The 13102-nt window shown below is 35.2% G+C and overlaps 1 protein-coding gene across 1 annotated transcript in view; it reads left to right on the top strand.

Annotated features, from left to right (window-relative positions):
• SEMA3D (semaphorin 3D) overlaps positions 1 to 13102 on the top strand; it is a 150852-nt gene that overhangs the window by 77813 nt on the left and 59937 nt on the right. The window contains exons 6-8 of the mRNA XM_075208692.1: positions 621 to 714; positions 7712 to 7840; positions 8721 to 8863. Coding sequence (XP_075064793.1) covers positions 621 to 714; positions 7712 to 7840; positions 8721 to 8863 — 366 coding nt within the window. The remainder of the gene's footprint in view (positions 1 to 620; positions 715 to 7711; positions 7841 to 8720; positions 8864 to 13102) is intronic.

The raw sequence follows: 13102 nt of genomic DNA on the forward strand, positions 1-13102 counted from the left end.
ATGATGAATCATAACGTTGCATATTTGCACGAAACAGAGTACATTTGTTCACACCTCTCAGATGTGAAATTCTCACCCTATGGTAAAACTAATACTTCTTCAAGATTTCAGGGAAAGAAAATATATAAAGAAGATTAATAATGTGATGACGTTGGTGCTCACATTGTGAGTCCACTTCTCACTTTCCAGGTTTGTCCATGCAAACTTGTTTCTGTTTATCGAGTATATGTTTCACTATATATATATATATATATATATATATATATATATATATATATATATATATATATATATGCACACAGATTTTGGTAAAGCAGAGAAAATTGCAGTAGCATAGGTAGCATGTACTAAAGTGTACAGCATTGCTGCTTTAAATGAAAGCATCTCAACAAAATGACTGAATTTGCTAAGTAGGAGTGTCTTCCAATAGCTAAAATATGTCAGCTGCTTATTATTATTCTTACATTTTAAGTGGTCTAAAGAGCACTTATTGGCAGTAGTTATTATTTGTTATGGTGATAAAACAGATTGATAAATCGTGTTACTGATAGGAGCCATCTTTCATGTACAATCAATTTCATACTGTAATACTTGTTTTTTCTCTTTTTTTTTCCTCGCAGGAAATAGTATTTAAACTTGACATGCAAAACCTGGAGTCGGGAAGGTTGAAGTGCCCCTTTGATCCTCACCCTCCTTTTGCTTCCATAATGACAGGTAAGACACAGAGAGGCCAGTAACCTTGAAACAGTTATTCTGTTCATAAATCTAAAGACAATAATTCCATTCACATGCATGCAGTTTCCAATAATGACAAGACAAAGAATGTGCCTCTTATTGAAACTTATGAAAGAGATGATGGATGGTAGTGTCAAAGATAAAGTGTATCCTTTATTTTTTTCAAAAAGGTCAAATTTATTGCACATTACAACATTTTATCTCTAAGTAAATAACACGCAGGTGTTGATTGTACACATTTTTTTTTTCATAAATTGCAGGATCTGCTTTAGGCATGAATGCAAACCTTCAAGTGCACGATACCAAAAGATTACATTTTTGTGCATAATGTATTTTTATATTAAATGTATTTATGTTACCATGTCCAAATCTGAGCTCATTATCTTTTCCCATACTATTGTCACTATCCCCTTGCACATTTCCCTTACCATTGACAACACCATACTGTTCCCCACGCCTGCTTACTTGATACACTCATTGACTTCGCCCCCAGCCTCTCTCTTCACATCCAGTCCCTATCGTAGTCCTATCACCTACTCCTCCACAACATTTCCAAAATATGTCCCTTCTTCACTCGTTCCTCATTTCCTCACGTCTTCAATCATAAAGCTACCAAAACCCTGGTCCATTATCCATTATCTCTAACCATGGTTACTGTAACATCTTCCCTTAAGTTCTCACCTTTCCCCTCTACAATCCACCCTGATTGCTGAGGCTAGACTTCCTCTACCTTTGCTCCTAAACTGTAAATCCCTTCACTGGCTCCCCATTTCTTTGCAGATTTCAAGCTGTTCACTGTCATCTAAAAAGCTCTCATTTAAGCATCCCCTCCTTAAATCTCTGATCTTGTCACAAAATACACCCCAGCTGGTCCACTTTACTCCAACTATGGTCCTACTCTCATTTTTTAACCCTCTCTCATTCTTGCCTCCAAGACCTCCAGCTCTGCTCCGTACTTCTGGAACTCCTTAACTCACCAGGGCCACCTTAACAACAGTATCAGCCCCCGGGCACAGCAGTGCACAGGGGCCCCTAGATATAAAGTATAAAAAAAAAAAAAGGATATATATATATATATATATATATATATATATATATATATATATATATATATATATATATATATATATACCCAATTTAAACGATCCATACAATTTCAACTATAAAAGTAAAGTCTTTTTTTTTTTTTTTTTTTTAAATCCCCCTCTTAACTTACCTTTAAATCGCGAGAAGTTGAATCCTCTTCGCTGTGCTCCTCCATGCTGTGCTCGCAGTGAATGTCTGGCGTGATGATGTCATCATGCCCGACATTCACTGCGAGCGCATCACGGAAGAGAGGACCAGGGAGTGAGCCGGATCGTCACCTGACCTGAACGGTCAGGTGACCGCAAAGGGTAAGTTGTTTTTTTGTTTTTTTTTCTATTTTTTTCTTCTTTACAGGATTTTTTACAGCAGCAGACCTGCCAGGGCCCCCTTTCCCCCTGGGCCCCCGGGCACCTGCCCATCGTGCCCAATGGGAAAGACGGCCCTGTAACTCACCTCACAAGACTCAAATCCCACCTCTTCAAGGTGTCTACCCTACACCCTCCTAGACCTTAATTTCCTCTCCATCCACTTCCTTCACCTGCTATGTTCACCTGTGTCCTACTTACTCCTACTGTCTTCACTTCACCTTCGCACTACAATGTAAGCTTTCACAGGCAGGGTGCTGTCTACCCTATGTCAGATGTCTTTCTATGTTTCTTGTTTACCCCCTGTGTTGTCCTGGGCTGAATTATTTGTATGACTTTGAGTTTGTATGCTGATTGTCTGCTGATTGTTTACTCATAAATATGGAATTCTTACTGCTATTATGATTATTGTATTTGCTGTTATACTTATGTTTATTCGTGTATTTTTTATGTTGTAGTCCTGTAGCTGTATGCTGACTATCTAGGGAAAAATGTTTATAAATAAATGATGATGATCATGTATATTCATACACTACATGTATATGTAACTTGTTGGTTTCAGGAAAATATAGTAAAACAGAGCAAGGGCATATAGGTAGCCTATTTAGCTGTCTTTGTCTTTTTCCATCTTTTTATTCTTCATCTCCCTTGTTTACAGCACATAGATTAGCCAGATATAGTCAGATACAGTATGTTATGCTTTCATATTATTGTAGTTTGTATTTTATTGTGTACTAATGCAGGTGTTGCATACAGTACAGTAATTCATGTTTTAGTAATGCAGAATAAACAAATTCTAACCTGCAGTCTATAAACAGTCTATAAATGTATGCTCAGAATAGGACAAACTTAATTTTTTTGCTACAAATTAATGTTTTATGTTATGATACAAATATTAAAAGTTATGGAAATCTAACCCTGTGTAGCCATTTTACAAAGTGATACAAATTATTTACCAAAATAGGAGTGAGGTACACTCAAATACTACTAAATAAACCAGAACATAGGAACACATTACCAGCAAAAGTGAACACAATAGCACAATTGATATTTTGAAATTAACAGAACATATATGCTGACAAAACATAGCATTGCTTTTTTTGTTAATCTGCATCTCTCCAACAAGAATTCACTGTGCATGCTCCAGAGCAGAGTGAGGGCCTTTAGAGGGCTGGATGGGATTTGCCAGGATCTCCCCCAAATTTTGCTGTAGGCACAGCCATGCCATGCTCATCCCCTGCATGTGCAAGAAGATTTTAAGCCATGCCTCAGCTGTTTGCACTACATAAATGACATCCAGATCCTAATTCATTAATAAGTAATCTTGCTAATATCGAGCAAGATCTGAATCATAGGTAAATTCTATCCTCTAGGGACATGTTACATTTTTAAAAATCAGTTGTATGTACAGAGCATGTCAAAGCATTTATATTCAATATGAAATAAGGAAAAAGGTTTAATATATTTCTAAGACCCAACCCAATCTCTCCTGCCAAAAAGTATATAGGAGAAGCCAAGACTTTAACCTGTTTTTAATGGGGATGTTCTCCAAACCATTGGTATGGAAGCTTTCAATAAATATTTAATTTTATGAGTATGTTAGAATTGATTAGGAGTACCGGATACCGCATAGTTTTAAAAATAACTATGTGTGCTATTGAGTTCCAACAAAAATCCAACTATAAACTGAGGATTTGTGGTATCTTACAGAGCAATTATCTTCATTAAATACATTTTACCATATGTTTATTCAGTAATTTTTGTGTGGCTTCTGCAGAACTACATAATCTAATACGTACCGCAAAACAAAAACTTTCAGAAAATATATTAAACATTACATATATTTTATAAAGTTATACCATTCATAGAAGCTAGAACTGTGTGCCATCTGTACCTTTTCTTTGGACTCAATTATGTTTTATTGAAAAACAACAAAAATGACTTCCTTGATTTTTTAGCATTTCTAGGTAACAAGAATTATCCAAAATACCACTCCGGCTTTATTGGGATGGTTCATAACATACTTCTAATATAAAATTCAAATATTTAAAGCCTGGCAGAGTAAGACGTAATTAGCTGCATGTCAATCTTTAGTAAATAAACTGCTTGTAAAGGTTATCTTAATCTTCTTTTATTTTTAAAACTAGCTGTGCTGTAGAAAAACTTAAACACAAGATTAAAATCTAGTGAAAAAAAATCAGGGGAGTAATCATCTTACACTTGGTGCAGACGCCAATAATAGAAAATCAGAAGCATTTACTTGTTTTGTAGTGAGAACATTGACAGATATGATCAGTGGGACGGACAAGATTTTAAAGTTTTTGACAAGTACAGTGTTTGGAGGAGTAGCTAAGATGGTAGAGGTTTAGCCAGTGTGCAAACTGGGTAGAATGTTTTTTTGAGGACGTAGCTATGCAAATTTATTGCCATGGTTTTATGGTTGTTTTGAATTTTTACTAACTGAGCAATACACAGCACACTATGTTAAAAAAAAAATACTAACGATGAAATAGGATATATTTAGTATGCTGTACATAACACGGCGCACGGGACTGTGATAAAGTAAACACTTAGCATAGATGGTATTACACATAAGGATATATGTAGTGTGCTGTTCATAGCGAAGTGGATAGTACAACAAAAGAAGGAATACTAAGCATGGGCAGTGTTACAAAATAAGTACACAATTAGTATTTTAAAATTATTAATAAATAATATGCATACACTCCTAATGTTTACCATATACAGTTCAATGCCCCAAATGACAGAGCCATGCCTATAATTTTGTCTATCATAGGCAAACCAATTTCACATATACAGCTCAATGGCAATATTCCCAACAATATGTAGTTTGCCAAGTAAAATGCACAGCATGATTTAATATGCTGTGTAACAAGCACAACTTGATTTAACACAGCAAATAATAAGCCCAACAACATGTAACATGCTAAGTAATAAGCCCAACATGATCTATCGTGATGCCCTGTGCTGTGCCATGGATGTGCCCAAAACATGCTTGTGACAACCCTAGCAGTCATGTACCTCTATATTGTTGCAGGTAATATTAACATGTGCTCTGAATAGTACTTTAGTTTGCTAGAAAGAAGTTTTTTTAAAATACAAAATGTTATTTAAAACCTATGATAGTGTAGTTCTAGGACAGTACAGAAAGCTATAAGCTTTACTTTTAGAGAAATAACATTACTGGTTCACCTGTAGAGTCCAAAGAGATGTAATATTGTGCTTTCACATTGGTATAGAATACCTGGCATAGGTAATGTTTTAGTGTGAAATTTCTTCTGAGCTGCCAGACAGCAGACCTGTGTGGTCTAACATCTGGTGACATTCTGTATCTGTCTGACCTCCACATTCAAAGCGCACTGAAAGCCTCTTTTGTCACTGAGGTTTCAATGCTTCTGTTTTTTTGGCTCTAAGTAATCAACATTTATATTTCCTAAAAATATACAATGATTAGATGAAAGCTAAACATATAGAAGTTTTTGATTATAGGAAAGAACGTTCAGCATCTAATTGCATGCCAGAATGACCATTTTTAGTCACTAAACGAGGATTTGGTAAGACAAATTTCAGGCATGACCCAAGCCATGTTGTGCTTCCTTTAATTTGTTCGATATGTTACATGGTTCATCGTTCCCGTAACCAAGAATAAACTGTTTGTAACTATAAAATAAAAAACTGCATTTATAGGTATACAAACATGCTATTGTTATATTACTCTGGAGTACCAACTAACTACAATTTACAAAAGTAGCTCATTATAGGATATGATTCTAATTGGGTTGTGATACAGCAAATCTAAATCTACATGAGAATTTGCTGAGAAATTTCATGCAAAGTATTGAATTAAAACGAAATCCACATGGTATATAAGTAGAATCCACAATTCTTCCACGTCCCAAACAGTAGGACTCTTTCCTACAAAAATAAAAAAAATCCATATGCCATTGCAAAACTATGAATGCATATGAATATCTCACACACGTATGTTTACTTAAAAGTGGAAACAATGTGGTTTTTAGTGGTTAGCTGCCAAAGACACTCAAGGCATAGCAACCCTCCCGATTCTTTAATCACATATTTAAATTATAAGGATTAAAAAGATGATTCATGTTGTGTTTTTGTGCTTTCAAACTTTACAGCGATCCCAAGCCCATGGGTGGAGACAAAAAAGAATTTAAACGGTTTACAATGAAGCAATACATTATCATTTATACATATTTTTAAAGTCCCAAGACCAGTACTCAATAGAACAAGAAAATGATCTTGTTACAAGTTATATTTATATAGAATAAATAAAATGAAAGCTTTTACAATTTATGAAAATATTTGCCTAAAAATATTTTTTCCCTGTTAGCATATGTGAGATATTTATTTTGAGTTTCAGTGAAAGATACGTATTTGTAAGACAAACAGACATGCTGTGTTTTTGCTGTAGTGGAAAAACTTCTAATCACGAAGTATAACATTTCACCAAAGAAGTGTGAAATACAAAACCAATATGTTATGCTATATGTGCCTTTGACAAAGTAAGGAGATGAAAGATGTTGCAGACAACTTTGTCTGCAGCAAGAGCTGCCTCAAACAGATACATATGTATCATTATGCCGCACTGAAAATTCCATGTCAACAAAGGCTTGTTAGTGACTGAGCTGTGGCTATCAAGACTCTGTGATGTGGCTAACACAAACACTATCAATTATTCATTGTGACATTCACTTTTCATAGTTTGACAACTGATACCTTTAAGCTGTACAAATGTTGTTAGAAGAGTGCAACTTTTAAAAATAATTTGAGGTGAATAGTTTTCATAGATCGGAAATGTGTGTTTGCCTACAGCATTAATAATTTCACGGACAAAAAGGCAGTTGGTTTCAGTTGACTGGTTAATTAAACTAAAATATTTAGCAATAAGTGCAAACAACACATGTGTGGCTTTATTACAAATAAACTTCCTGCACAGATGATGGCAATAAGGCTTTAATTTGCAAAGTTATTTATGGTAAAACAAAGTTAGATGTAATATTGTAAATGTGTATAAATTTCTGTTCAAGAAACATTGTTCAATGAGTTTATGAAGTCATATGTAACACATACTATGTGTTATTATTTATTATTACCATTTATTTATATAGCGCCACTAATTCCGCAGCGCTGTACAGAGAACTCACTTACATCAGTCCCTGCCCCATTGGAGCTTACAGTCTAAATTCCCTAACATACAGACAGACAGAGACGGACAAACACACACACAGACTAGAGTCAATTTGTTAGCAGCCAATTAACCTACCAGTATGTTTTTGGAGTGTGGGAGGAAACCGGAGCACCCGGAGGAAACCCACGCAAATACAGGGATAACATACAAACTCCTTAGAGATAAGGCCATGGTCGGGAATTGAACTCAAGACCCCAGTGCTGTAAGGCAGAAGTGCTAACCACTTAGCCACCGTGCTGCCCACGGAAATGACCAAGGATTCATTCATGAGCTCTCTTAATGTATCTTTCAGATGAATATCTCTTTGCTGGGACAGCTTCAGATTTCCTTGGCAAGGAGACAACATTTACACGTTCCCTTGGACCACCTTACGATCATCATTTCATCAGGACAGATATCTCTGACCATTATTGGCTTAATGGTGAGTATTTAACCTTGACATATTTTAATAAAGTAATGAGTGTTTTTAACATATTCCTTGTTAAAGGATAACTCCATCCTTTAGTAGATTCCTCCTTAATCAAGTATGCCCCATCCCCTTGTAGACATAAGCACTATTGAACTGAAGGGGAAAGATTTGCTATATTTTTAGCTACAGGGACTGAAGGTGAGGGGAACATGGCAATCTTGGGTCACCCTCCCAAGGCCAGAACAAAGAGTGGACCTCTTCTGAACACGGGCTGTTCCAGCATATGCATAGTAAAATTGAACGCCTGACCTCAGTGCTGCGAGTCAGCAATGCTATCCACTGTGCCACCCTCATCGAAACCAACATTCTAAATAATGATCCTATTAATTTCAATATATGGATTGTTTGAGATCATTGTCATTTTGGTACCACATATGTGACAAAATCGGGCTGCTGGTTTTTATTGTTAAAATTTACTGAATATTACTCTAAATTAAAACTAAGCTACAACACATTTATTACCCAACTCTTTCTATTTAATTTAGAGCACGTTTAAATATATTAATCATACCAGTTTCAGTGGATTTAAAGAAATTAAAGTAAGATTAGAATAATACACATTTATTCGTGTTTATTATTTAATTTGTCTTATATGTGTGTGGATTGGTCTATCTATCAGCCTATAATTGCTAATATTTAAAAACAACTTGCATTTCTAGTTTTCATCTAAAAGTAAATGATTCATTAATGACTTGTAATATCTTGTTTTTACAGTAATATAGAAAACGTGCAAAATAAGGCAAAGCCGGAATTGTTAGATTAACACAATGCTCAACAAATTATTGTATACCTTTCTAGTGACATATGTACATTTTCTGCACTCTTATTGTAGGGGCAAAATTTTTTGGTGCCTATTCTATCCCTGACACTTACAATCCGGATGATGACAAGATTTACTTTTTCTTTCGGGAAGCGTCTCCAGAAGGCAGCGCTTCTGAAAAAACAATATTTTCTCGGGTTGGAAGAGTCTGTAAGGTGAGAATGCTTATTTATGTTATACTATATAACATAAAGTACCTTAAGCAAGTTATATTTTGATAATGTCATTGTGTGATAATATGTGGTATAATTACTGGTTATAAAAATGACATGAAGTCACCTGTGCAACATTAAGATAATCCTCAAAGCATGGCAAGATTTTGACAGCAGGATACTGCATTGGCATGTTTAATAATTCACAAAATCTTGTTTGGATATTTTTCAACATATGTGGCACAAATGCCTTGGTTTATTACGCGTCCTAATCATGTGGATACCATGTAATCTCTGTCACAGTATTGAAAGCACTGAAAAATACTACATTGTGTCAGATTCGGGTTAAGCACTTATTGGCATTTCAATGCACTTTTACTGGCACCGCAAGCTGGGCACAGCTTTAAGAGATTTAATCACAGAGATAATTGATGCTTTATCAATTGCTGGATGGACCCTTAACATGTCATGTTCTATTTGTGATAAACCCAGTACTTCACAAATTACATCAAAACAATTTAAACTTTGCACTGTAGAAATTCAATGTAGTCCAAATCTAAACCACCATTCATGGCAAGGTTCACTTCCAAGTGTACAATTTAAATATAAAGGAAGGAAAGAGAAATGGAAAAATGATTCCCCATTTTCCTATAGACACTCTTGTATGGAGGCATGAAAAAAATCATTAAATGAATAAATAAATGATAAACTGCGGAATGCAAAAAAATATAAAGATATATTTGAATTATTAATATATGAAAATAACACATCAAGTAAAAAACCTACAAATGCAAAGCAGTTAAAAACAAATATAAAATATAGTAGTTACCCTTTATAAACAATCTATATAAAAGTCATCAAATATTCAACAATTAAAGAAAGTGGGGTAGGATGAGCCCCAAAAAAGCATCAAGACCAGATGGTAATTTAAAAGCATATTAAAGTGATTGTGGGTAGGTCGTTAATAAGAAGATACCCATAGAAAATACCATAAGAACACTAATTGTGAGTAAATAAACTACTCAATTAAAAAAGTGTAACAATCACTACAAGCAAAGAAATGTAAGGGGAATGTCCGCCAATGCATTACACCATAATCTGTAGCATTATAAGGGGCATATAAACTAATAAAACCAGATGACATTATATAAAGTTGTACCGGATGTGGTATACATTATGATACCGAATCCAAATATACGTAAAACTTCATAGCTATTTACAACGTGAACAGAAAATGGAATAGACAAAAAATATAGGCTTGCTCCTCATTGAAATAGGGATAAAGTAGTGAAAAAATAGATGGTGGTACATAAAATAATTACATCACAACATCTTTTTGAGAACAGTGTACTGATATAAGCATGGAAAGACCGTTATGCTTTGGGAAATCATCATGTCAAGTGGCTTTTCCATTCTTATTTTTATGGATGTTGGACCAATAGGAAATATTGAGGAAATATTATTTAAAGTTATCATTTTAAATACAATAAAAAAATCTGAACAGGTCAAAGAGTTTAAACATGTCGGACCTGAGTCATTAGGGAAAATAAAGCAAAACAAGGAGTAAATGATCTCCGGGACAAACCATGTCACAAGAGCTGCAAATTACTTTATTATTTTGCACATAAGTTAAATTCTGGCTGTTTTTTTCATTTAGAACACAAATACTTGATAGATTTTTTTTTTTACACTGAAATTTAAAGTTGATCTAGGACATGCCCTATCCCATCTATAAATCTGTCCCCACATTTTAAATTTACCCCCCTTTCCCAATGCAACATAGTTATGCCCAGGTGTAGAGTCCTTTTTTTATGCTTTGCTCTCCTTAATGACTCAAGCCCGACATGTACAATCCATATATACACCCCATGATTACTCACAAGCACTGGTTTGACCTAGAGTACAGTAAAATCCAGTATATTGTGCAGTAATTGTGAAATGATCCCTCAAACCTAATGAATTATAAGTTAATGGTGATAGTGGGACATTCTACATTTTAACCATATTTGTAATTCATAAAGTGGTAATAAATGGTATGAAAATACTAAAGTGAAGGGAAATGCAAATGTGCAATTGTGTAAGTAAACTTTTTACTAGTTTTCCAGTTTGCTAATGAAACATAATCTATCGGGTCGTTATATACAAACACAGCAGAGACATACTCTATTTAACCTCTATAATTTTGTGCTGTTGGAAGATTATAACAAAATTATAGGTACATTTGCTGAAACAATTTAGGATTTTGAAATTACCTTTAATTTTATATCATAGAAATGCCTATACCAGTAAGCACTGGCCCAATTCCTGTCCTTCTGATCCCTTCCCTAAGGGAACAGCTGTTGCGTAATATAGTCAACTTCCTATTTGCTTTAAGGCCTAAAAAATTATAGAAATTTTAGAATAATTCGCCTAGGGACAAACATCTGTTGCTTTCACGGTTTAAATGTTGGATGTTTTACAATATATAACCTTCAAATATGTCTCCATTGCAGCGTGAAAAATTGTAGTATTTTGTTCTAATACCTTAAAGATTTTTATGTATTGTATATGATTTTCACAACACCGCAAAGGTTTGTAGAGCAAAACGGTCACATATGTGGAGAAGTATAACTATGCACAGGCAGAGGGGAGGATTTGGGAGGGGTGAAGACACTTCCTTGTTGTTCCGAGCAGTAAAGAAACAAGATTTTAATGTGTGGAGCGAATTTATTGCAATGAGATAAAGGGCTGGAGGGGGTGCATTCCTTGCTATGTCCAGCCAATTCCCCTCTGTACTCACCTTCACTGCTGGATTTTTACAAACATTTTCCCACACTGCCTAGTAGCCTCTGGACTTACTGTTATCCCATAGAAGCACCAGCCCTGCATTGCTCAGCCTGGATGGAGACATGAGGACTGTTTTATTACAAGTGCACTTTAGCATTATTTATAGAGTAAATAAATCATGAAAGTGCACAGCATTTTCGGAGAAAAAAACAGAAACCTTTATTTAATTGAAAGAGGTGGCACTAAAGGGATTTTACAGAGCACCCCGTGAAGACTTTCCTACCTCTTCACACTTTGGGGCACCCTTTCAGTATTACAGAAGATGGACATTGATGTGCGCTTTGCGGACCTAGATGTTTTGCAGCACTCATTATTACGTATGTATTTGTTTAGTTATGTATATATAACTGGCATTCCCAACACCCATGTATCCCCACTGCAATCATTCTTAAATGCTGCTGCAACACTGAACTTCCTCCCTCAGCCCTCCACATCTGCTGCACCACTTTGCAAATCCCTACACTGGCTTCCTGTGTCCTCCAGAATCAAATTCAAATTACTAACCTTTAGCTACAAAGCCATCAGCAACACCACCCCTTCATACAGCTCAAATCTCATTGCAAAATACTCATCACTCTTCCACTTAGAATGTAAGCTAAGGAGCAAGGCTTACCATCCACCTTATTTTGTTGTCTGTATTTATTTTGTCTGCTTTGTATGTCCCTGTGTTATGTATGTCCTGTTCCCCACTGTACGGGACTGTGGAGGATTGTGGTGCCTTACAAATCCACGTTAAAATATATATTCAATCAACCTCCAAACGTATATTGTACAGTTTACATTTAAACTTTCATTGCCATTGACGGTGAGCATTTTCCAGCTCCATTAGTTGAAAGTTGGGTAGGTCATTTAAAAATACATATATTTTTTCACTAGGGTTATTCTTTAACTTCATATTTTTACAAGCAGCAGTATGTGAAGTGATGTCTGCACAGAGCTTCAAAGGGTCATCCAAGGGTAACAGTACTGAATTGTAACATTATTGCATTCATTTAATAGGTAAATTCAAAATAGAGATGGAATGGTACATTAAGTGAGTTCCTTTAGGAACAAATATTACAAGTCTCATCCGTCAATTACCTAGTAATTTTCATATGTGTGTGCTGGCTGTACATAGAAACATGAATTCCAATGCTAATATTTGATTTTTCATATCCTCTTTCAGACTGGTTGGTGTGTATCTATGTGAATAAAAGTGTCTGCTAGAATCTGGCAGGTCATGCTCAGGCTGACAGCTCCACAACAGCTGGAGACTCAGTATTGCCTGTCTCTGTCATGACAACTGACATTACTCCCATTTAACTTGCTATACACTGATCAAGCTAATGTTTGATCATGTGCAACGAAATACAGCACATTGGTGTTGTTTGTACCATGTTATTTTAAAAACATTTTATGTGCTGTTATTTACCAAAT

This window comes from Mixophyes fleayi, chromosome 4 (assembly GCF_038048845.1).
Source record: "Mixophyes fleayi isolate aMixFle1 chromosome 4, aMixFle1.hap1, whole genome shotgun sequence".
Classification (NCBI taxonomy): Eukaryota; Metazoa; Chordata; class Amphibia; order Anura; family Limnodynastidae; genus Mixophyes; species Mixophyes fleayi.